This window comes from Cucurbita moschata, unplaced genomic scaffold (assembly GCF_002738365.1).
Source record: "Cucurbita moschata cultivar Rifu unplaced genomic scaffold, Cmos_1.0 Cmo_Scf00006, whole genome shotgun sequence".
Classification (NCBI taxonomy): Eukaryota; Viridiplantae; Streptophyta; class Magnoliopsida; order Cucurbitales; family Cucurbitaceae; genus Cucurbita; species Cucurbita moschata.
The window spans coordinates 2619871-2646326 of NW_019268522.1; the positions used below are offsets into that span (position 1 = coordinate 2619871).

The 26456-nt window shown below is 35.4% G+C and overlaps 1 protein-coding gene across 3 annotated transcripts in view; it reads left to right on the plus strand.

Moving 5' to 3' along the window:
- The window catches only part of LOC111444063 (protein CHROMATIN REMODELING 20), a 28690-nt gene extending 3672 nt beyond the window's left edge, over positions 1–25018 (plus strand). For 2 of the 3 annotated variants that reach the window (XM_023081989.1, XM_023081990.1), the window contains 21 exons: positions 3242–3432; positions 3517–3763; positions 4103–4216; positions 5819–5902; positions 8681–9232; positions 9539–9828; positions 10590–10680; positions 10787–11002; positions 12303–12422; positions 13491–13657; positions 14938–15079; positions 16104–16253; positions 16331–16386; positions 16466–16769; positions 17738–17873; positions 20418–20479; positions 20645–20871; positions 22434–22637; positions 23159–23237; positions 23326–23594; positions 24252–25018. In XM_023081989.1, the coding sequence (XP_022937757.1) occupies positions 3242–3432; positions 3517–3763; positions 4103–4216; positions 5819–5902; positions 8681–9232; positions 9539–9828; positions 10590–10680; positions 10787–11002; positions 12303–12422; positions 13491–13657; positions 14938–15079; positions 16104–16253; positions 16331–16386; positions 16466–16769; positions 17738–17873; positions 20418–20479; positions 20645–20871; positions 22434–22637; positions 23159–23237; positions 23326–23594; positions 24252–24627 (4077 nt within the window). In that variant the 3' untranslated portion in view covers positions 24628–25018. Of the gene's footprint in view, positions 1–3241; positions 3433–3516; positions 3764–4102; positions 4217–5818; positions 5903–8680; positions 9233–9538; positions 9829–10589; positions 10681–10786; positions 11003–12302; positions 12423–13490; positions 13658–14937; positions 15080–16103; positions 16254–16330; positions 16387–16465; positions 16770–17737; positions 17874–20417; positions 20480–20644; positions 20872–22433; positions 22638–23158; positions 23238–23325; positions 23595–24251 lie in introns of those variants that run through there. The other variant, XM_023081992.1, reaches the window with a different exon arrangement.
- Positions 25019–26456: the final 1438 nt, after the last annotated feature.

A 26456-nucleotide genomic window follows, 5' to 3' on the forward strand; every position in this document is an offset into this window, starting at 1 on the left:
TGTATTCCCTCCTGTTCTCCTACATAAAAAAAAAAAAAAAAAAAAAAATCCAAAATGGGTTTTTTTTTGGTGGATACATTGATATATGGTAAATGCCCTTCCAACCATTTCCCCTTTCTTACCTTAGGTCTCTGTTAGGGAGAAAATAGACCTTTGAGCTTCTGGGATCTCATTACCACGAAGATCTCCTTGAGACTTGGCAGATGGTTTGATTCTTCTCCAAAGGGTGCAAACTTATGCTTTACAATCTATATTTATAAATATATTTTATAAGAACGAGATATCCTGTATAAGAAGCCCACACAAAAAACAACCTAAAGGCTGGGGTAGAGAGAACCCCTACACAAAATAGAAAGCTTTTACAAAATATCCTTCCAATTCCTCAAGTCACGGAGAGGCTGTCGTTACACGAGAAATCCTTTTGAAAAGAGTTCCCCTCAGTATTTTCGTTCAGTTTACACTTGGTAAGCAAGAAGGGAGCTTAATATCTTCCCACTGTTTGTGAGCATGCTAACTCCGAAAGCCAGTGGTTCAGCATTCTCAACTCAGAAGCACTTTTAGCAAACATCAAATCTTATTTCTGATGTGATGATTGGTCGAGCTCTGGCTGCCATCAACTCAAATTCCCAGTCAGGATGCCAAACTTGTGATCAGTGGGACAAAAACAAAGGCAGTTGGGCAATTTCCTTAAGGAGACCTATTGAAGGTGGTGACACAGAACGATTGGAACACTTTTACCACCGCCCTTTAGAGAAACATCTCACTGCCTTACCTGAACATCTTTCTTGGACTCTAAAGAGAGATGACGTTATCTCTGTCAAGTATTTGTAGATTTCCTCTCAATTAATGAGCAATCTCTGCTCCCACTTTTTTGCAAACTTTGGACTGCAAAGCTACCCTAAAAGTGGAAGGTTTTCCTTTGGTCTTTATTGTTGGGAGCTTTCAACGAAGCTGATAAAGTTTAAAATGGAAAATCTCGACAGGGCTCTCTGTCCAACATGGTGCTCCTTGTGCAAGTGTAATGGGGAGGACTCAAGCCACTTATTCATATCCTGTCTAGTTGCGTCCTTCCTTGGTCCTCCTCCCACAAAGGCTTCAGTATTCCTTGGGTCTAGCATAGTGACATCAAGGCTACGCTGTTCCAGAACTCCCCTGGCTTTTTTTCTTATTCAGACCAAAAACGAATTTTGTGGCTCCTTTCCACTGCTGCTATCTGTTGGGTTATCTGGCTTGAAAGAAAAAGGGCGTGTTTTTTGAGGCATCAATCACTTGGTCAACTCACAGATGATGTCTACTACTCTACAACTTTGTGGGCTGTCAAATCAAAATGGTTGTGTAATTACTCTTTACTTTGCTTCCAACAAAATAGTGAGCTCTTATACAAGCTTCCTCAACTTGTTAGTTCTTCATCAATAAACTTCCCTGTTTCTCTATGCATAAAAAGGGATAATTAATTATTGTATCTTCCATCAGTTTTGGACTAGAGAAAGATCTTTTGTGGGTGCCACTTTGTCTTCTCCCCTCTTTTATGGAATGCCTGGCTGGGGAGAAATAGAAATACTTTTTGAGAGCTTGAAAGCTTTAGGGGGAGGTTGCTCTATAGCTAGGTTTCATGGCTCTCTCTATTTGGGTGTTGATTTCTGAGGATTTTTGTGGCTATCATTTTTCCTTTTATCTCAGTGAGTAAAGCTCTTTTTGCAATCTTTATGTTGTTTCTTTCTATAGGCCCCTTTTCCTTTTTCCTTCTTTTTTTTTTCCCTGTATTCTCGGTGTGCACTCTTTCATTTTTCTTGGCAAAAGCTTAGTTTTTAATTGAAGAAAAAAGATGTTGAACTTTGGCAAGTCAGGGAGGTTTAAGTATTAATAGGGATGTATTGGACGTTATTAGGACGTTAGAAGTGTAATTGTAATTACTTGGGAAGCAGGTTACAGTGGATGGTTATACACAAGGGAGTTTGGGGTTGGCAGAAATTTGGAAACTGGTTCATGGTGGTACTTGGGAGAGAGAGCCCTTCATAAAGGTCATTACTTGTGTAGAATGTTATAAAACATAAGGCCATTACTTGTGTAGTTATTCTTCGCTATTGTACTACAATTTCAGTGTTATTTTCTTTGTATGAAGACCCTAACATGAGCTTGATAACACTCTCGGTAAAGAAGTCAGCGACTGATGGTGAAACAAATACTTCGCTTGACAACACTATTGCAGCAGCCACTGCAGCAAAAACTTATTCATGTCTCCTGCAGGATTGCTGCAAACTGGCAGTCTTAACGATCCTTGAGTATATATGGGATGATATTACCATATAATTTGTTGATACGCTTCCTCAAACCTTCAGGGAAGATATTTTTAGTGACAGGATTGTTAAACAAAAAATACATGCCCCACTCTTTATATCGATGTAATATAAACACCAATGTCTTTTAATTTTTTTTTTAAAATTTAATTTTCAAGGACAAAGAGGTTTCGTTGATGAAATGAAAAACTAAGGTTTGTTTGTTAACCATTTTGTTTTTAAAATTTTTGCTTGTTTTTTCATTATTTTTCTGCAATGAATTTCGTCTTTCATGAGAAAGCGAAAACAAGTTTTTGATAGCTACATTTTTAGTTGTTAAAACTAAGCTTGGTTTTTGAAAACCTAGGTAAAAGGTAGATAATAAATCAAGGAAATACATGGGTGGAAGTAGTATTTATAAGCATAATTTTCAAAAACCAAAAAACCGAAAACTAAATGGTTATCAAACATGGCCTAAATGAGTAACAAATTGGATTCGAAGATCTATAAGAAAGCAACTGAAAACAGAAAGCTACTTCCCAACAACTATGCCAAAAGATCAACACAAACCAACCAAATAAAGAACCCCTAAACAATACAACCAAAAATGGTCAACTAAGATCACCAAAGCTTGATATAGTTTACACTCTCAAGCAACTAGACAAAAGAGGAGATTCAAACTTTGAAACCATGCACCATTTTCTCATGAACCAAATACAGATGTTTTCCTTATCAAATAATAAAAGCTCTAGGTGATATCTCTTTTAGCAGTTTTTGACAGTATCGAAGCTTCTCTGATATTTTAGTCATCTTCTTATAAATGTATAGTATCTTCATATTCGTAATTTTCTTTATGAGTTGTGTGTATGATCTGGGGTGTTGTTTATGCTCTGTAATATTTTTCTTCTGTGAGTTATGAATTTCTTTTATCCAGGATGCTTTTATTTATTTATCTCTCTGAATAGGAGCAACTTGATGGTGCTGGTGTCGAGTTACCGAGTCTTTTCAAACAAATTGAAAGTCAGGCTTCTTATGGTTGCTATACTGAAGCTTGGAAAAAGAGGATACACTGGGTAGGGTCTCAAGTAACTGGCGATCTTCTTGTATCTGTATCTGACGCAGAGAAGACCCTTCAAACCCAAAGGCCTGTAAGGAGGTATAACATGCCCTTATGATATTGTGAAGCTTGTAAAAACTTAGATTTTCATTCATATGCATATAAAGTCTGCTTTGGGCGTAGACGACATGGTAAACTTTTGGAGGAGGGCGCAAGTGGATATCTGCAGAAGAAATTCTCCACTCTCGAGATGGAGGGAAATGGATCAGAAAATTTGGAAGTTGATTGGTGCTCTCTTAATAAAGTTTTTTCAGAAGGCTCAAATAACAATGAAACATTATTCGGCAGCAAGAATTGGGCTTCTATTTACTTGGCCAGCACTCCGCAGCAGGCTGCAGAAATGGGACTAAAATTTCCTGGAGTTGATGAGGTACGGTGTGTTTTTTTTTTATCATTATTTTTGTTCCTGGAGTTGATGACTGTTTGAAAGGAAAGATTTAGTGGGGTAGAGTCCTCGATGACTATCCAATAAAAGATAATGATAAAAACTAGTCATCATTATTTTGTTCCTGGAGTTGATGACTGTTTGAAAGGAAATGCATGACCGGCTGATTAAACTATGTAAGAAGATTTGCTGTATGCTCTTTAAAATATGTTGGAGGACAATTTTTAACTCTTGTTATTATTGACGTGTGTAACCTATTGCCTCTATATCTGTTTATTCTTCATTGTGAACAACCTAAGAATAGATTTCATATCGTTTTATCAGGTAGAGGAAATTGATGATGTTGATGGAAATTCTAGTGATCCGTTTGTTGCTGCTGCCATTGCAAATGAAAAAGAGTTGGATCTTTCTGAAGAACAAAAGAGAAATTTCAGAAAGGTAAATAACTAATGTTAAAGAAACGTTCCAATTTATACTATTAAAAATCCTTGTATTCATGAGAATTTCAAAAAAGAAAAGTGCAATAATATTATTTAAAATCATTGCATTCATTAAAACACGAAGTTGCACTCAACCAACCACGCGAGGGCCAAGACAAGACAATGTCGTGATGTGACCAAGGATGACAGTGCATCATCCAACATACCATATAAGGTGTAACAAAGCCACAAATCCAGGCGAAAATGTGGAAGAGGCTTTAGTTCCTCGTAAGGTTTATTGTGAGCGTGTCGAGATCACAACGCTGCACGGTTGAAAATGTTTGACCATGAGATACCATGTTAGGAACAACAACCCTCCACAATGGTATGATCTTGTCCAGTTTGAGCATTAGCTCTCATGGTTTTGCTTTTGGTTTCCCAAAAATGCCTCGTACCATTGGAGATAATATTCATTTTTTATAATCCCTTGATCTTCCCCTTAATTAGCCAATGTGGGACTACTCTTCTCAATAATCCTCAACAGTCCTCTCCTTGAACAAAGTACACCATAGAACATTCCCTGAGGCCTCTATAGCCCTCGAGCAGTCTCCTCTTAATCGAAGCTCGACTCCTTCACTAGAGCCCTTGAATAAAGTACACACTTTGTTCGACACTTGAGTCACTTTTAACTACACCTTCTTGGCTCACAACTTCTTTGTTCGAAACTTGAGGATTCTATTGATATGACTAAGTTAAGAGTATGACTCTCGTATTATGTTGCAATGTTGCAAGTCTAAATTAGCTTGCTATTTTTCTTATATATTTTTAGAGAATTATATGTACATTTTATGAGGATTGTCATTTCGCTGGCATTAGGTGGTTGACATTTGATTCATGTGTGATGGGATTTTTGTAAATAGAAGAGTTTTCTTGTTGCGAAATGTTAAGTGATTTTCTTAAATGGCTTATTGTTGTTCGGGAAGTTTCCAAGTTCCCACTTTAGTAGCACAACCTCTGGAGTCGAAAATTGTTTCAAGTTATGTTGATAAAGTAAAAATGCTTCCAAAGGAGAATCCAAAATCTCAGGAAAATCCACTGTATCAGATAATTTGGAGAACTTTTCATCACTTGATAAAGACAGTGGATTGCAATTTCTTTGCCTTTAATTACAGTATCTGTGCCGATAACTCAACAGTAGCTGGTGGGGTTTTGAAAGCTCAAGTTGAGTTTATTGTGATTCTTCTTATTCCATTTCCAAAGGCCACTACGAAGTACTTATCCCATTTCCAAGGGCAACTGGGAACTTGAAAGCTCAAGTTGAGTTGATTGTGATTCTTCTTGTTCTATTGTGAATCATGTGGTTATCATGTTCACCCTTTTTCCCATTTGAAGCTTTTTTCTTCCAAGTTGATCTGTTTGGGTGCGAATAATGAGCGTTGGATGATGTATTTATTAAATACCCAATTTATAGGTTCCATTGAGCAAATGTGTTAACTTGATGATCAATACTTCTGGTTTCATTGACCACGCATATTCTTTATACCTTTTCTGAGTGCAATTTACCTGTCTTAATTTTTAAAGGTATTTTAAACTTGAGAAGATGATTAGTTTGCATTGATAGGTCAAAGAAGAAGATGATGCCATTTTTGATAGAAAACTCCAAATGCATTTGAAACAAAAGCGATATCAGAAGAGATGTAAACAGGTATAATTTATTTGTCTTCTCCTGGTTTTGTTTTCTTGTGTATTTCAGTCTACCTTTGATATTTAGTACTTCTGATTTATATTTGTGTTAAAATCTCTGTCTATCTATCTATCTATCTATCTAAAGCAAACTTATTACAGTGCGTCCATATTCAAAAAGAGTTCAAACGAAGGTTCCAGTTTTATGAAAAATGACATAGGGTAGACTTCAACTCTCGGGTAGGCAGATTTATTTATGAGAATAGAGGTTCAAAGTTCTTAATTCTCAAAGGAACATGGACACCTTTGGGAATTCTTGGATTACTGAGATTGAATGAATACCTGTGAAGTCTGTAGTTTTGAATTCTGCGATCTGCAGAAAGACATAACATTCATATTTCTGAATTTTTTGGTTGGCAGACTCTTGGGATATCAAACTTTAGCCTTAGTAGCCCGTGGTTTAACATTTCAAGTTCTTGGTGATATTGTGGGATCAAATGTGGGGGAATTTCATACTACTAGTAGAGACAAATAGGAAGGAGATGGATTGGGAGAGGATGGTAGGAGGCACAAGTGTATAGATAAAAATATCATCCTCCTCTCCCTAATTCATATGAAGCAAGGAGGAATCGAAGGGTTTGTCTTCAAAGAAGGAAACACTGTGAAATACAAGATACCTCTTCGAACTTCACACAAAAGCATTTATATCCTTATGAAAACGAGAATGAGCATAAAAAATGCACTTCAAAGATTGAGGTCAAATTTTGTTAGATTAGGACTAACACCTCAAAAAAACAGGTCCCACAAATTATTTTCAGCTCAATGGGAAACCAAGATTTTGTTGGAAATAAAGCATGCCAAGGAACTAGACTAAGCACAAATGAGGGCATGTGATTAATCAAGATGAAAGCCGTAGAAATTGCATCAACCAAAAAGTGGTATGGAACACGCATTTGAAAGGATACTGCTTTTGCAGTTTGAAGAAGACGCCCATTCTGCGCCCAACAACTTCATTTTGAGATGGAGTACCGACAAAAGATGACTGATGAATAATTCCATGCTTACATAGGTACAACCCAAGTGCTTCAGAAAAGTATGGACTAACATGCTTCTCAAAGTTTTGAGGAAAACATAAGCATGAAAGTTTCCAAAGGGGAACGTAACTCAAACTTTTCGTCATAAAATATAACCAACTCATATGAGAGTAATCACCAATAAAGAATGAAATCTTGAAATCCAGTTTTGGACAAAACTAGACAAAGACCCCAAATATCGGGACGAAATAATTCAGGAGGCACACTTGCTCTCTTATTGATTCTATGGCTCATATAAGATGATGAAATTTGAAAAATTGACATGTGTCACTAATTAAACAAGACAAGTTATGAAATTGAGAACAAAACTTGTTGACCATGGAAAGAGATGGATGACCTAGACGACAATGGGCATCAAAAAGAGAAATGACTCTAGAGAATGCAACTTTTGACATTTGATGACCAAGAATGTAATGTTCTCCAGATTCATGTTCTTTACCAATAATCTCCTTCGTCACAAGATCCTAAAACAATCAATAGCCAAGATAGAAGGAATCACAATAATTAAGATCGTTAGAGCGTAAACTAATAGATATCAAATTATAGGAATGTGGGGGTAAAAGTAGAACCAAGGACAAAGAAAGAGACAGAGTTAGATCTACTATGCCAGTTCCAAGAACAAATGATTTTGGTCCATCTACAAGGTAACATTAGCTAGCAAGGATGAAGATGATGAAAGAGTGAAACAAATTGGGATTACTAGTCATATGATTAGTTGTTGATGTAAATAGTCTTCTGAATAATTTATCAGTTGCTAATGTTGGATGTTTTGAGACTCTCGTAAATGGTGTTTAGAGGCTTGAGATTTATTCTCTTTGAAATCTCTTTCTAGTTAATTGAATACTTCATTTCTTTGACTAAGTTTTGGTTCTCTGCCTTGTGGAAGTTAAAAAAGTCCAAAAAGAAATAACATTCGTTCTTGGATATTGCTAAATAGCAGTCTAAATACAGTTGATGTTCTTCAAAGAAGTTTCCTTCTTGTCTAAATCCTTCCATCTGTTGCCTTTGTCATGAAGCAGGAGAATTTCTTATCCACCTATTTTTTGGATGCCTTTTTCACAGACTTGTTGGTTCAAATTATTCAGCATCTTCATCTTGCATTGGATTTTCTATTCTAATGCCAAATGTAATTTTCTTCTGATCTTATTGGGCCTTTGCATTTGCGTTCACTTTTTCTGTGGGTTGATGTGGTAAAAGAAGTTATTGTTGGAAAGAAATAAGTAGATCTTTGAAGATAAATATTGTTCTTTGTTAGGTCAAAGCTCCTCTTTGGTGTCCTCACTCCAACTCTTTTGATGATTTTTCTTTACAGGATATGTAACTCTGTTTATCTTATTTTATTTCACTTCCTATGAAGTTTGTATCTTTTGAGTATTAGTGTCGTTTCATCTTTTTATTGAAAAGTTTAGTTTCTAGTTTAGAAAAAGATAGATATGGATCAATGGCTTTAGGGAAAATGATTGAGGATGTTACTAAAACTGGCGCTAATAATTTAGGGCTTAGAAAAGTTGAATAAAGTCGTCATTATACTGTGGGATCGAACTGTAGTTTCACCAGTGCTTTTGAATCTCCAATGTGAATGATGAGGGCTACACGTGGTGCTAGGATTAAATTGGTTCTTCAGAGGCTACATACCTTAGTTTCTGGTGTTTTTCAAGTGGGCCGGATATTTCCTGCATTCTTTACTCATTTTTTGTTTGATTTAGGAGGTCTTTCAAAAAGATGTTTCCACTGTTGATAAAGTGATACAAAGAGATGAAGAGCAGCTTGTATCTCCGGTTGACTGTTTGAACCCTGTTTTAGATGAGAAAACTGAAGGAAATCGAAAGGGCCTCTCGGATGATGAAAATGCAGATGGTGCTTCAAGTGATATTGACATGGAAGGGTCTTTGGAGAAAACTGCTTCTTTGCATCCTTCAGCGTTATCTGATTTTGTGGAACCTTTAGGTTCAAAGCGTTTAAACGATACTGAAGAACTGATTATTCAAACTAAAAAGAGTCGTACCAATGGTGTACATGAGGATGAAAGTCCCCTGATAAAGGAGGATTCTGCTTTCAATCCAACAACGTTGGACACCCTATGCAACACCAAACAAAATGACCATGGTGCTGATTCTCTTCCATCAGAGTGCCTGAATGAGAAGATTCGTTGTACTGCGTGTGATCAAATGGTTATTAAAGCGCATGCACACCCTTTTCTGAACGTAATTGTTTGTGAGGATTGCAAATGTTTGATGGATGACAAGAAGAATGTAAAGGTACGGAAAAATCTCACTTGTTGATCTTATTGAAATTTGTATTTTGCTTCTACAAAGAGAAAAAACAGTATATCTGATTCTATTCAGTGTTATTGGTTAAAGTAATCACTTTACTGGTAAAAGTAGTCACTACTGATTTGTTCTGCTGAAAAAAAAATCATCATACCATATTTGGCATGGATGTTTTTGTTATCTCACATGAAACGGAAGTAAAATCATTATAGTCTCTTAGTCTTTTTCATCTTATTATCCGTACTTAATTAGGGTTTTCTTAAAGTTCTTGGATTTCATGTTGGAACAATTCAGGAACCTGATTGCTCGGAGTGCTATTGTGGATGGTGTGGGCGAAATGCTGACTTAGTAAGTTGTAAATCATGCAAGACACTATTTTGTATCAGTTGCATAAGGAGGAACCTCGGTGTCGAGTGCTTGCTCAAGGCCCAATCTTCTGGCTGGCATTGTTGTTGTTGTCGCCCAAGTCTCTTGCAATCCTTGACCATGCAGTTGGAGGAGGTCTTAGGATCTGAAGACTTGACCGGTTCTAGCTCTGACAGCGATTCAGACAACCCACATGCAGATATTAATGGAACCATAAGGTAATTTTCCAGCCATTAGTAATTTCTGCGCTTTTTTTTTTTTTAATCGGAAACAGATACTTGTAATTCCTTAAAAAGATTTAGAAAAAAGGAGATAGAACTATTTCCGAACAGCTAATGGGCCTACAAAATAGGCTCTTCCAATTTTTTCCTGACAAAACTATCAATGAAGTAATGAAAAGTTACAAACATAGTTTAAAATATCCTTGGAGGAGAATAAACCATCACTAGCCGTACAGAACTCCAAAATATATTTAATAAATACCCTAAACTTCAACTAGAATAAAAGTAAAACACAACGTAATTATCCATTTTGAAAAGGGGGGAAAAAGAAAACTAATAGCCAATGTAAAAACCACCTAGGAGCTATATCAATGAAACACCTAAAGTGACCGACCTGTAGCGGGAGTCTTTTCTTCACAACTCTAGATTTTTTATTAACTAAGCCAGACTTTTTTTGAGACGCTTGCAATGTCAAAACTTTTAACATGAAAAGCCACCTGAGAGGAAGATAATTAAGAAAACCTATCACTCCTTGCTCCTAGGAGTTTGTATGATCTGGCTAAATAAAAATTTCCAGATAATAACATTTTGAAGCAAATTATCAACCTTTTCCTTCTGTTGCTCTTATTTTTTTTTCTTGAGCTTCAGTTACCTAGTACAATGGTTAGGTTTTTGTTACAGTTATTTTTATTATAATAATCTGAATGAACTTTTGTTTTTCTGTTGTAATTTGATCACTTTTCCGATTTGCCAATCAGCTCAAAGAGAAGGCGTAAGAAAAAGATCCGGCGGATACTTGATGATGCTGAATTAGGAGAAGATACTAAAAAGAAAATTGCCATAGAAAAGGTAAATTTTATGTGCAGTTTTGTATGATTTTACCTTGTAACTTGTTCAGAATAACTCACCATGTTTTACTTTTTCTTTTCATTTTATTTCATTTTTCTCTCCAAAGGAACGCCAAGAACGTCTAAAATCACTAAAAGTTCAGTTTTCCTCTGATTCTAAAAGAATGAGCTCTGCTGGCTTTTGTGGTAATCTACCTGAAGGTGCTAGTGCTGAAGTCCTTGGTGATGCTTCAACGGGATATATAGTCAATGTAGTAAGGGAGAAGGGGGAGGAAGCGATTAGAATTCCACCCAGCATTTCATCGAAGTTGAAAACCCATCAGGTTTGAGCATAGCTACACATGCACGTCAATCTTTTTTCAAATTTCTTGGACTTGGTTTCTGTGTTTTTTTTTCTTGGGGGGTAGGGAGTAAAATGATATATTTCTAATAAGTAACAAACTTAATTATTACCATTGTTATACCTGTCTAATGAACAAGAAAAGTAATACATTTAAATAAGCTTACAAAGAAAGAGAGAACGATTGTAATACCAATTTTCCTTAAGAGGGCTCCTCAAGAGGCATATTCTCCCGTAGTATGAGGAACAATCTCTTTATTAGAGAATCCAACCTGCAGGATATGTCTATCCTCCACACTTCTTTTACGTGGTTAAGTATTAGAAAAACCACACTCTTCAAAGTTGACAGATACCTTTGAATGAAGAATCGGATTAGCTTGATGAGACGTCCAGTCTCCAAATGTCTCACAAGATCTACAGCTGACAATATTTCCTAGAGAAGTCTATGAAAATGTACACTCAGAAAGAATCACATTCCAGTAATCTTTTTTTTTTGCTTTTGTTATCGGTATGACAATATATTATTTTTTTTAGTTGATGTAATTTTATTTCAATAGCTATTATTTGTGAATATCAAAAAGGTTCTTCAAACAAATTATATTATTATCAAATAAAATAAATTAAAAATTTATATTAACATCTCTATTAAAGAACATTCAATGAATAATATTTTTATTGCCCTTGATTCATTTCTAATTGATTTTCATTTTGATTATTGGTAAGTAAGTGGGGCCTAAGTTTGTCCTCTCCCCTCATTTTGTCCTTCTGTGAACTTTTCTTATTTTCGCATATGGTTTTTGGAAGGAAAAAAAAAAAATTCCTTGTCCTTACTACAAGAATCTTGTGGAAGTGAGGATTATTGTCATCTTCTTTCAACCATTTTATTTCTGACTCAAATAGAAGCTTCTCCATTCTTCCTCGTAGACTATGCTATATAATTTCTATTTGGGCTCATTTCTCCTCTCCTTCTCTGTCTTCCAAGCATCCAGTTCCATCTTGACCCATTTCTGTTAAACTTTTTCAGATTACTTAGCTCCTAGTATAGTTTGAAACCTGGATGACTATCAGAGTCATAATCTTTTACTTACTAATATAACTGAGGCTGATAAATGCTTGGTTTTTTATATAATGAGCTTTAGGAGTTGTGTTCTGTTTTCATTTAAACTTTTTGACAAGCCTACTACAATGGTCCTGGATGACTGAGTTTTAATTACTATACTGAAAGGTGGAAGCCTTCTCTGGTCTATTTTTATTTTATTTATTCATATTGTTTTCTGCTGCAGGTTTCTGGAATAAGATTTATGTGGGAAAATATCATTCAATCAGTAAGGAAAGTGAAGTCTGGTGATAAAGGTCTTGGATGCATTCTTGCTCACACAATGGGCCTTGGTAAAACTTTTCAGGTATTTGGTTCATCCATCTCTAACGTGCCCTTGTTTACATATTGGAGAAGTGGTATTTTGATTCCTTTTTCCCCTTTTAAAAAATGATAAATAATATTTGGTTAAAAAAATGATTCAGAAGAATTAGAATAGGCATCCTCGAGATCCATTAGGACCGATTGATAACTATTTAGTTTTTAGCTTTGAAAATTAAGTCTATATTACTGATTCCACCTATTGGTTTTCTTGTTTGTTATCTACGTGTTACTTATGTTTTTTTTAAAAAAGAAAAAATTTGGAAATTGAAAAAAATAGTTTTCAAGATTTAAAAAAAAAAAAGAAAAAGAAAATTGGACAATAATTTAAATATCTTCGAAGAGGAAACTCATTGTAGAGAAATAATATGAATACAAGAATAATTTTGAACCAAACGCTTGTCAAACGGTGCATCACTTCATCTACTTACAGTACTTGGAATACAATAAAAGATGTCTCTTGCTTCGAATAATACTAATTTCATTGTCAAAAACTTGCTAGCATATCTAAATCACATGAACTTGAAAACTGCAATTAGAGTTCAAATATGTATGTAGTGTTTTCATAACTATAAGCCACATGGTTAACTTCTATTTCTCTTGCAAAAAGATGAAGTCTGTTTTCTTTTATAAATATCCCTTATGAAAAGTTGTAAAAATGACTCGATGCTAGGTATGCAATATGGTTAACTTTTATGCTGACCAATTGTGGATTTCATTACTCTGCAAGTAAGAAGAAATGTGCAAAGACATTATTATTGCGGTCCTGAAAATGATTTTTTTATGAAAGTGAAGTTAAATAATTAAATTAGAATAAAAACTAATAGGTAATTAATAATAAAATAATATAAAAAAAGAATTAAGAGATCATGACTGCTACACTCCCTCGATCAATGTAAGAAGGGTAATTATTTAGAAACCTTCTAACTAACGGTGCATAAGTTCTATCCTTTTGCCTACTTTTATAACTACAATTTTGAGTTTTAAATTGATTATAACTTGTTTCTCATGGTTTGTGAGTACTTTCTTTTGCTGAATTGAACTATGGTCTTAGGTTATAGCATTCTTGTACACTGCAATGAGGAATGTGGACTTGGGTTTACGAACTGCAGTTATAGTCACCCCTGTTAATGTGTTGCATAATTGGCGGCAAGAATTCTTTAGGTGGAAACCTTCAGAATTAAAGCCTCTTCGTGTTTTCATGCTTGAAGATGTGCCAAGGTAAATATCATTTGGTTGCTTTATTCATATCTGTTTATCGCAATGATTGAGTTGTGTTCTCTGTGTCTCCAGTAAATTTTGTAAATCATGTAGTCAATATTAAGTCATTTGAGGTGCAAGTGATGTAAACCAGTGCTATTGTAGATGCTCTCAGGAAGAAACACCGTCCGTGTACAAATCATCTAACGATCTCTCAAATAAGGAAAATTGTTTCTTCTTGGGACGGTGTTTCCTCTTTTTGATGATTTGTACAATCATTGTTGAGACCTGCCAAAAAATCACAAACACAATCTGCTTCAATAAATTTCTTCAAAATTACGGCATCTGCAGTACACTTCATCTCGAATACTCGATAATAATTAAGTTCTTGCCACAATGTTTGAAGGGCATTGGCATATTCAGTAATAATTCTTCCTTCTTCCTTTGTGGCTTCGGTCATGATCGTGATCTCAAAGATTTGAGTTGCATCTCGAGCCTTGGAGTAAGTGCAATGAATAAAGTGACTTATGCCTTGAACATTCTGTAAAAACATGCATGTATCACTAATGGATGGCTCCATAGAATCCCAGAGCCATGACATGATCATGGAATCCTCCTCACCTCATGCAACAAATCCTAGGTCTGTCTCCGCTGGTCTTGATCCAACGAGATGTCAAAGTTTTTCCTTTTCCTTAAGGTATGCCCATACAATTTGCATTTTCTCAGGCACGCCAAGGCATGACTTCAACGTCAAGGCACAACTTCAACCATATGATTTCAATGGTAGTTATAAAGGATCCAAATAAATTTGGTCAAAGTGGAAATCAATAGCTTCGGCTCCAAATAAACTTGGTCAAGGAGGAAGATTGGTAGATATGAAGGCTTTATCGATTAATCAGACCTTCTAGAATAGGATGTCTCTAATACCATGTTGCGAGTGTAAATTATCTTGCTCTCTTATTAGCTTCAGAGACGTACTAAATCCCTAGATACTAAGTAACAATACAGAAAAATATGGAGGTTAACTAATTCTCTTATTCACAAATGTTTGTTAAACTAAGTCTAGGAATTACACAAGATGTGCGAATAATCAATAGTCCCATGACAATAATCAAGATGTGTGAAACTGGCTCAAACACTCACGAATATGAAAACAAGCACACATATATATTTATTTATATTTATATTACCATATTGATGTTAAAAAGAAAGAAAATTGAAATCTATAATTTACAATTCATTAGGCTTGTAGTTATGAGTTGATTTCTTTTTTATTGTTGACGACTTTTCTTTCTTACCAGGGAGAGGAGGGCAGAGTTGCTTGCTAAGTGGAGAGCTAAGGGTGGTGTCTTTTTAATTGGTTATAGTGCTTTCCGCAATTTATCTCTTGGTAAACATGTCAAAGACCGGCACATGGCCAAAGAAATTTGCCATGCCTTGCAGGTGACCATCTTTATATTATTCACTCTTTTACCTTTCATCCTGCTTCTCATATTTTTTATTTTTCTTTTGAAAAACTAAATTGTGATGTTTATACCTGCCAGAAACTGTTCCCTGTACCTCATTTTTAACTTAATTTTACATTTTGATTTTATTTTTATTTTTTGGTTATATTATTGAATGCCTTATCTAGTTGGTAGAAACCATATAATTTCTGAAAGTCTCGAGAAAAAAATTAAATTTTTAATTGAATTGTAGATTTGTTGCTTTGTTTATTGAATCCGTTCGCTATTCTAATGAAAGGTTAATTTCTTTATTAAAGCAATGTTGATATTTTTCATCGTCTGCATGCTTTAAACTTGCCATTGGAAAATGTTCTTACTAGAACTTCGCACTTGTTACGAACTTAAACATCATAAAGTGTCTATTATGGGTCCACTCAAAAACAGAAAAGCAGTAGATGCCTGAAAAGGAACATGTTTCTTGGCTAGGAACCTTCTGCATGGACTCTAAAAGACTCCTCAGTTTTTCAATATCACTTGTGTTCAACTCCCCTTTCCTGATGTTTCTTCTTTCACTTCACCATTCCGAGTTGATAAAATATGAGCTTGTCCATGTGACCAATCATCCGTAATTAACCCTCCATAAAGTTTCACAGACTCCAATAGCTTACAACAGCATAATAGCCTTAGGAAAATACCTAGTTCTTTTATACTGTGTAAACCTAAAGGTTTGGAAAAATAAGTAATCATCATTCTATTCACTGAAGATATGTATAGACATGAGTACAAGGTTAATCTAAATTAAACAATGTAAAGTGACAATAAAGAACAATATGTCTACGATATTTACATGTAATATACTAATATAGGTACCATAACACTTCTCATGTACTAATTTCATGATAACACTGCTCATGCTCATGAGATATAAGAAGTTTTTACTCCTCCAAGATAGAGTTCGTCTGACTAGGGGTCTAATGTTGACTGTTGTATGTATATGATTTTTGCTACCCTTCAATTGCCAGGATGGACCTGATATTCTTGTATGTGACGAGGCCCACATGATTAAGAATACCAAGGCTGATGTAACCCAGGCATTGAAACAAGTGAAATGCCAGAGGAGGATTGCATTAACTGGATCACCACTACAGAACAATCTCATGGAGTATTATTGTGTAAGTCTTTGAAACAGTTACAGCAGCTGATATCCTTATACATGATGTTATATTCTTTGACATGATAATTGGCACAGATGGTTGATTTTGTGAGAGAAGGTTTCCTGGGAAGTAGCCATGAATTTAGGAATCGGTAAGACTTCACCGTCAGTCTTCATTTCTTCTTCCTTTTTGTCTTTCCACATTACTCTTCACATATTCTTATCATGCAGCTTCCAGAACCCTATAGAGAATGGGCAGCATACCAATTCAACTCTGGAAGATGTTAAAATAATGAACCAGAGGTCTCATATCCTATATGAACAGTTGAAAGGGTTTGTACAAAGGATGGACATGTCTGTGGTGAAGAAGGACTTGCCGCCTAAAACTGTCTTTGTGATATCCGTTAAACTTTCTCCCTTACAGAGGAAGTTGTACAAAAGATTTCTTGACGTGCATGGTTTTAATAATGGCAAAGATTCTAGTGAACTGTTGAGGAAGAGGAGCTTTTTTGCTGGATACCAAGCACTTGCTCAGGTATACTCATGACATCTTATCTTATTTTCAAGCTCCTATCCTGTGTTCTATATACGTATATTTTATGGCATGGGTGCAGCTGCACTACATCAATAGAAGTGTAGTCATTTGTACGCATTAATTAGGTTCAATTGATTGTTGCCCTTAAAGGTTGACTCGCACTTTTATGGGTAAATTGAAGGGGAGTCCTCGGGAGTGAGATTTTCACAAAGTTCATGTCTAACATAATAAAATAAAAAATAAATAAAAATTCTTAATTATTTTTGTCTATATTTTCTAGTTTTCTTCAGATGTTTTGTGCCCTTCATGATAGTTGGCAGTGTCTTTTGTAAGTGTTTTGCCAGAAGGGTAGTGTTTTTTATCCTTTGTGTGTTCATTAAATTCTTTTTTCTTCTAGAAAACGTGTCAATTAGACCTGTGATGGGTCTTTGCAGTTTCACAATTTTGAAGTTGCTATAAATTTGTGAAATTTGATCCCCATGGGCAGCCTAGTTGGTCTAGGGCTATAGGTTTTAATTTACTACTAAGGTCTCTAGTTTGGTTCTTTCAATGATAATAAATTAATTTCTTAACTACAAGTGTCCGTTTCTTTTGGGTCCTACTCCTAGAGACCACAGGGGTCTGATTATCTGGATATCAACAATTACGTATAAAATTGTAAAATTCAAATTCTGTTCTTAGTTTCGGTAATGGAAATATTTAATTGGTATTAGTTTGTGCTTAAATTATGGCTTTTTAAAATATGTAAGTACGATTAAAAACAGTTTTTCTCCATCTTAAGTTGCCGAGACATATTCTACTGTTCCTTTTTTTCATGTCCATGAAACAAGTATGTTTTCAAAATGTATTACCAAACTTGCCCTTGAATCTTTTTTTATCAATCATTCCGACCAATATAATTATTTATTAGAACATGTCTTTGCCTTTGTCACTGCCCACATATATTTTCATGTTTTCTGTCATTATAGATTTGGAATCATCCTGGAATCCTCCAATTGACAAAAGAAGACAAATATTCCGTGAAGCGTGAAGATGCTGTTGAAAATTTTCTTGCAGATGAAAGCTCCAGTGACGAAAACATAGATTCTAATATCGGCATTGGAGGTATACCTGTTAGGTTTTCGATTTTTCTGTATTAATTATCTTGTGGTTATTGTAAAATATCAACCGTCAGTTTTGGATATTAGGGAAATTTAGCTGTCAATATTGCTTGTAATTTCTTTTGTTAAAGTGATATTTATTCTCCTTTTAAAGTACCATGTAATCATTCTCTATTCAATAAAATAATATTATAATAATTTTGGTTTTAAAGTGATGTTTATCTTAATTTTGGAATCCTGTAACCATCAGTGGTCCCACCTTTTCTTGGGCATAGTTTCTCCAGCGATTTTGGGTTTGTTTGTTTGAGGTCTGATTATTTCTTCCACAATTTTCAGCATTTTGACCATAGGGGCTTTTGTTCCGCTTGTTGATTCAGGTCTATTTATTTGCGGTCATTGTTGATTTGTTAGGTTTAACTCGATACTGTATTTGTCCCTTGTATACTCCATGCTGCTTGTTATCATGATTGTGGCAAGATTTTAATTAAATCTCGATGAAGTTCAAAGAAAACCAAGTCATAATCCAAACTTAATCATATTACTTGACTTAACAAAGGTAACTTCCTTTAATGGTTTTAAAGTATTTGGTCCAGTTGTATATTCATGGCAACAGAGAGGACCGTTTGTAAGTTGCACGAGATGCTAAAACCTCTATGGATGAAGATACCAGTGCTAGCTTTATGCGCTATTCGACAACAAAGGAATTGATGTGGAATAGCAAGACTTTGTAATTCCGTTCTATCTTTTGTTCTTCTATGTTACATGTCCCTATTCCTTATGCCTTTGAAAGTCAGCATTGATTTGGAGCATTTGTTGAGAAACTTCTTTTATGAAGGCAACGAGGGTGGAGAAATAAATCATTTGGTTAGATAAGAGTTTAGCCTTAAATCTCAAGGCAATGGAGGGTTAGGTATTGGCGCCTTGAAGCATAGAAGCATGGCTGTCATTGCCTAATGGAGTTGGAGATTTATGCATGCGTCCATTTTGGTTAAAGGTAATTGTTGGCATGCAGGGTTTTTGATTGGCATTCAGCTGGAAGACTTTATTTGAGCCCTAGAAGCCCTCGGACTAGCGTCTCTAAAGTCCTTTGCTCAATTCAAACTGGGAAATGGCAATAGGATCTTTTTCTTTTTTGGCATGAACCGGGCTTGAAAGTTTTCTTTTGAAGGTTTGCTATCCTCATTGTTTGGTGTCTCTTCTTCTCCTATTGGTTTGGCCTCAGATTTTTGGGTTGCCTCTCTTCTCTTATGGAATATTATTTTTTAAAGATTATTAAAGGGTTATGAAATTATTGATTTGCCTATTCTATTGGATAGCCTTTCTAGTGTAAAGGTTGGCTAAATGAAGATACAAGAAGTTGGTCTCTAGATTCTTCAGGCCTTTTCACAATGAAATCTCTTTCTAGGTATTTGGCGACCTTTTCCTCTTTGAAAAAGGAGATTTCTGTCGCACTATGGAGGTCCAATTGCTCTATGAGAATTAGTATTCTCTTGTGGGTTATGCTAAAGGGTAACAACTGCAAGTAGAGGCATGTTCCTTTTATAATACAGAAGGCTAAAAATATTCTTAGATACTGGGTAAAATTAAATCTAGTGAAATCCCTAGATGCTAGATGACATTACATATAAATAAATCCTTAGATACTAGGTAACAATTTAGAAAATTAAGGAGGTCAACTATTTTCCTTATTTAAAAAAGATTACACAAATATTCCTTAAATTAAAGTCATTCCTTCAAGAGTAACCTCAATACTTTAGATGTTCTACAAAGAAAGCTTCCATCCAACTATCACATGCCTTTAGTCTGTTCTCTTTGCTGTTCGGATGGGGATGCACTCAATCAAGTGTTTTTTGGTTGCTCATATTCTTTTCCTTGTTGGTCCAAGTTATTTTCTTTTTTTTTACAAACTGGTGGGTTTTCACCAACATCTTCAAGGAAAATGTTCTCCAGCTGCTCATTGGTCCTTTAGCTCCTATGGCAAACTATTTATGGGCTAGCGCAGTTAAAGCTCTCTCATAAGACTTTTAGTTGGAATGGAACCGAAGATCTTCCAAAGCAAGTCTCTCTTATGAATTGATTGCTTTGAATCTTCTCGTTTGAAGGCCTATTCCTTGTTTTCTTTTCAAATCATTTTGACGGGTTTTATAGGATAGATATCTAATATTGGAATGCTTTTATTTTTCTCCCTTGTAATTTTTTTTTTCTTTCTTTTTTTGCATTTGTTTCACCCCTTGTAGCGTTTTTATCCTTTAAGTATTAGTCACTTTTTATTTCTTCAATGAAAAGCTGAAACTTAAGAAACACAATAGAACATTTACTCTTTCGATTGGCTATTTTGAGTAGAATTGGTCCATCATTGTAGCAGGTATAAATCATTTAAATAAATAAATGCCCTCTTTGAAACTTAGTGATATTAACCTTTTTTTCCCATTTTTCTTTCACATTCTATCTCTCTTGTGAACATTTTTGTTTTTTTAACCCTCATTTCATTAATCTTTGCCGTGTTTTAAGTGTTAAATAATTGTTTGGATATTTCTTTGCTTAACAGAGAAGCCAGCCAATGCCAATGGGAATCATCAGGATAAATATGCTGGTGGCTTTTTCGTTAAGGTATGAGTTATTATTTACTATCATGCTATTCATATTTGCAACTTGTCAATATGATGAATTACAACATTGGTGTCTTGATGTGTAGATTAGTCTGACTAAAACATTATAGTCTTGCATAAGCATTTTAAGTACTTATCATCAGCAATGCCCTTTTATTTCTTGTAGGATTGGTGGAGTGGTCTGCTTCACGCAAGTAGTTACAAGGAGCTGGATTACAGTGGAAAAATGGTTTTGCTAGTAGAGATCTTAACTATGTGCTCTGAATTGGGGGATAAGGCGTTAGTATTCAGCCAGAGCATTCCTACGCTTGACCTAATTGAATTCTATCTTTCAAGATTGCCCAGACGAGGGAAGAGAGGAAAATTCTGGAAGAAGGGTAAAGATTGGTATAGGTATGCAATACTGGGAAGTATTATGATTGACTCACTTTCTGCTGTAACATTGTAGGAATTTCTTGTTTTATCTACCCCACAGTAACGGCCTAGGCCCACCGCCTAAAGATATTGTACTCTTTGGACTTTCCCTCAAGGTTTTTAAAACGCGTTTGTGAGGGAAAGGTTTCCACACCCTTATAAAGGGTTCGTTCTTCTCCCCAACCGATGTGGGATCTCATAATCTACCCCCCTTCAAGGCCCAGCGTCCTCGCTGGCACTCGTTCCCTTCTCCAATCGATGTGGGACCCCCACCACCAGCAGATATTGTCCTCTTTGGACTTTCCACACCCGGTATCTGGCTCTGATACCATTTGTACGGCCTAGGCCCACCGCTAGCAGATATTGTCCTCTTTGGACTTTCCCTTTCGGGCTCTCTCAAGGTTTTTAAAACGTGTCTGCTAGGGAAAGGTTTCCACATCCTTATAAAGGGTGTTTCGTTCTCCTCCACAACCAATGTGGGATCTCACACCCACACAAAGAGAAAAGAAAAAAGTGATCTTTGCTGGCCTGATATCCCTCACCGGTTTAGAGTTTCAATTTGGGGCTGACAACCATGTGATAGACCCCAGATTTAATTCTATAGCAGAGGAAACGAAAGAAACAGTAAATAAAATTAGTGATTATGTGATTCAGGTCATTAGAATGTTTAGGAGATACCCAGGTGATGGTTGTTTCATGATGAGAGTGGGGCCCCTGTGTTAGTTGGGCTCGTCTGTTTGTACATGCTACTTCAGCTTAAGGGTTAGGAGAGAGGGATAGATAAAAATCTAAGTAGGAATTTTTATAATGGAGAGCTGGGTGATCTTTCAAATTGCCCACACATTGCATCTCTGAATTGAAAATTATACCATAGACCAGTCCCGTTGCTTGCAGCGCATCTTTCTCTCTCTGTTTGAGAGTTTTATAAAGATTGATTTCCTTCTCTAACTTAAATAGTTGAAGGAATTGACTGTTTCCATGCATTGATATCTAAACAAAGCCAAATTAGGATATCAACATCCAATGTAGACAGTTTTGAATGGCTATTACATGTTTGATTTTAACAACTACTTGGCTCCTGCTGATTGCAACAACCTATTATGTTTTTCTTTTTCATCTCTGCAACTGCTTTGCTCCAATGGAAGGAAACGGGGTTTTCGGGTTGAGGGAGAGGTTAATCAATAGAGTGGATCCATGAAAATTATGAGATCTTGATGCCGAAGGAGAGACCTTAGGTCCAAACGGTGAGGTGTTTTGTATGAATTCATGGGATTCATTCCTTGATTTTCATGGGGGACCTGTAGTGGTGGGTTGTTGTATTATGTTCTCATACTAAATCCAAGTGTTTGTGAATGTGCTTCTCTAATATTAAAGAATGGAAGCTTTTAAGTTTTTACGCTTGGATTAAAGAGCTATCTTTGAATAATTTTTATTTCTTGCCACTTTTTATGCTGTTTTGTCATTTTACTCCCTTTTAATGTTTCTATCCTTAACTTTTTGTTATTATTTGTTATTTTCATTCAGTACTTCTTTCTTCACAGGCTAGATGGAAGAACAGAGAGTTCTGAAAGACAGAGGATTGTTGAGAGGTTTAATGAGTCTCTAAATAAGAGGGTAAAATGTACCCTGATATCAACTAGAGCTGGATCATTGGGTATCAACCTTCATTCTGCTAACCGCGTCATCATAGTCGATGGCTCTTGGAATCCAACTTATGATCTTCAGGCTATTTATCGAGCTTGGAGGTAGTTTAGTTTTCTCATACTTTTTCCAGTTATTACACAATAATAAATGGCTCTAGAAATTCAGTGGCCATGCACCGGATAAGCTAGTACGAAAAGAATCTATATAAATGAAGAACGGATACGCCCAATACATTAGAAACTCGTTGCCAAAAATACCTTTTCGACATAAAAAAAATTGGCAGTAATGTAATGAGAGTGTGGATTCCAAATAGTAACCTCCCATTGCTCGAGATCCGATAGCATGCAGCAACTAGTTGTAAGAAAGAGGGGGGAGGAGAAAGATTATACAAAGGTAGCCCGTCTTTACTTAGCTCGGCCCAAGCAATGCCCACTCCCATGCCTTTCTTGGTTGGACCAACCCATCCAACGATTTCTGCCTTCCTGAATTCGGAGAGACATTTTGTTATTTCTTTTTCATTCTCTTTTTTTAACAAGAGCCAGCCCTAACTCGGAAGCTACATTTGACAGTGAACACCAAAAAAATTATTTCGTTTTCGTAACGTTGTCTTTTAACCTTACAGATATGGCCAAACGAAACCTGTGTTTGCTTACCGGTTTTTGGCGCATGGAACAATGGAAGAAAAAATTTACAAGCGCCAGGTATGGTAAAACATTTCCTTAGATTTCACCATTATAGACGAGGGAATTCTTTTATGTACTTATATTTTACGAGAAGTATATTTTATAGGTAACAAAGGAGGGACTGGCTGCAAGAGTTGTTGATCGCCAACAGGTATACCGAACGATTTCTCGGGAAGAAATGTTGCATCTTTTTGAATTTGGTGATGATGAGAATCCTGAGGGTGCCACTGAGTTGGACCTAGGAAATGGACATGAACCTCACCAGACTATGACTGGGAATCACGGCAATGTGCTGAAGCAGAAAGGGCCTCTTTCACATGGAAGTTGCTCATCTGATAAGTTAATGGAAACTTTACTTGGCAAACACCATCCAAGGTAGATTCTTTAAACGTATTTATCATCTCTAGATATAAAACTAGTATGCAATTAGAACATTAGAAAAGTGCTTCCTTTGTTTTTAAGAACTTTATGGAGAAAATTTGAATCACAAAGTTTGACGAAGGGGAAAGGAAGAATGATCCACTTTTGTGGAAGCTTCTCTCTAGTAGACGTATTTTAAAAATCGTGAGGTTGACAGCGATACGTAACAGGCCAAAGCAGACAATATCTGCTAGTAGTGGGCTTGGGCTGTTACAAAATGGTATCAAAGCCAAACATCAGGTGGTGTGCTGGCGAGGACGTTGGCCCCCAAGGGAGTGGATTGTGAGATCCTACTTCGGTTGAAGAGGGGAATGAAGCATTTCTTATAAGGGTGTGGAAACCTCTTCCTAGTAGATGCATTTTAAAAACCATGAGGCTGACAACGATACATAACGAGCCAAAGCGGACAATATCTGCTAGCGGTGGGCTTGGGATGTTACGCACCCTTTGCCAAGATGAGCATTGAAAATAGGATATTACATTCTTTTTAACTTTTGCTTTCCTCCAAAATGACTAGATTTTGTGGTTTGGGTGTTAAACATTTGAAGTATGGAAATTCAGATTCCACCAAATTCCATATGATATTAGTACTGATTCCATCTCTTTGTTCAGATGGGTTGCCAATTACCATGAGCACGAAAAACTACTCCAAGAAAATGAAGAGGAAAAACTATCTAAGGAGGAGCAAGACATGGCATGGGAAGTGTACAGAAAATCATTAGAATGGGAGGAAGTCCAAAAAGTTTCACCAGGCGACACTACAGCCGAGCAAAAGCTAACCACATCGATCGTCACTGGTCCAGCACCCAAGACCATCGATCTGGCACAATCAAGGGCAAGGAACCGATTCATTACTCGTAAATGCACGAATCTTTCTCACTTGCTGACACTCAGAAGCCAGGGAACAAAGGTTGGTTGTAGTACAATATGTGGGGAATGTGCACAAGAGATAAGCTGGGAAGAGCTCAACAAAGATAGCAAGAAGTGAAGAACAGCTTCTTCCACCATTTCATCTATTTTATGCTCAGCTATTAAAAAGCTTCTTTAAGTAAGTCCAACTCTTCTAACAGAACACAGCAATTTCTTTTTGGAATATGAAGCCCCAACCTTACCCTCATTTATTATTGCCTTTTCTTTTCTTGTTTTTAGTTGGGGGATGAAGTTCTTAGAGAAAAGGGTAATATTCATATTGTTTAGTTGAAATTAGGTCTGTATAGATCTGTTTTTTATGATCACCGACTATAAGTTGAATGGAATAGAATAGCAGCAAGTTCTTGTTGCATTTAGGTTCATTGCTCCGAAACCTATAAATTTTTAGGGGGAATCGTTGACTTGTTTAGAAGTACTGTAGTGAAAGGAAGATAGGAGTTTGTCGCTCGATATTTGACCTGATCTTCATGAATTTATTGAAGATATTCTCCCTTCTTTGTTAGACTCTTGTACAATTACTAATTCTCCCTTATTTGACCTGATCTTTTTTTTTTTTTTTTACATTAGATTTGTTTTAAAAGTTTTGAATTATATATTGTACTTAAATTTGTTTGATATAATTATATAATTATTTACTTTCTAGGTTACTATTTACTAGAGAATTTTTTTTTTTTACAATATGCAAATTTGACTCACTTCAATTTTTTTGTTTTTTTGTTTTATTCTTAATCACTGTCTTTTTAGATTAAATTGGAGATATTCTCTTGAATTCCGAATTATAAAATATTAATTTTCTTCGATTTTATTTAGGGGTATTTAATCTGGATGAACAATTTGTGTATGACCCTATTTGTAAAAGGTAAAAATTTTAGTTCTTGTAGTGTTAAAAATCATTACTATATTTATACTTAATTATAATTTATCGTATATATCATATTTGATATTTTATTATAAGACAAATATTTAGATATTTGCTTTTTACCATAGGTATCTTTCCATTTTTACTCATCTTGCTTCAACAAGTCTCTTCTAATCTGCTCACAATGTATTTGCAAATCAAGTCTTAATCTTCACAATGTTTGATCCCATAAACCATTTGTTAGAAGTATCTAAAGTTGTCAAAGATGCGGCAAAAATGATAACATCTCGGTTTATGCATTTTAGAGCATCTCAATATTCTTTTTGAGATTTTTTTCGTTTGTTTCCCATAAACCAATTGTTAGAAGTATTTAAAGTTGTCAAAGATGCGTCAAAAATGATAACGTCTCGATTTATGCATTTTAGAGCATCTCAAATATTCTTATATTCTTTTTTAGATTTTTTTACATTAATTCTTCCTTCTCTTGGCTGCTTTAATGTAACGATTCAGATCTACCGCTAGTAGATATTGTCCTCTTTGGGTTTTTCCTCTAGGCTTCCCCTCAAGGCTTTAAAATGCGTATATCAGGAGAAGGTTTCCACACCCTTGTAAACGGTGGTTTGTTCTCCTCCCCAATCAACATGGGACATCACATTCAAATTCTTTTTTCACCAACATTTTTCTAAAAAGGTATGTTTTGCTCCAATTGCTCGATTTCTATACAATAAACAAAATTACCAAAAACTATGATCTAGAAATAACACATGTTATGTGCTATCAAATATTTCCGAACTTAGGCTTTTTCTTCGTCCTTTGCCAAATAAAACAAAGAGTCTAATTGGTGTTATAATTTCTAGAATGCAAAATGCAACCAAATCTCAAGTTCCTCCAACACCAATTTTTTATTAAAAAAATGATAATATATAAACAATTTTGAATAAATTTATTACATGTTAAATTTTAACACAATCAATAAAATGTATTTTAACATTAAATCATCCTTTCAGTTATTTTTAGCATTTTATGAT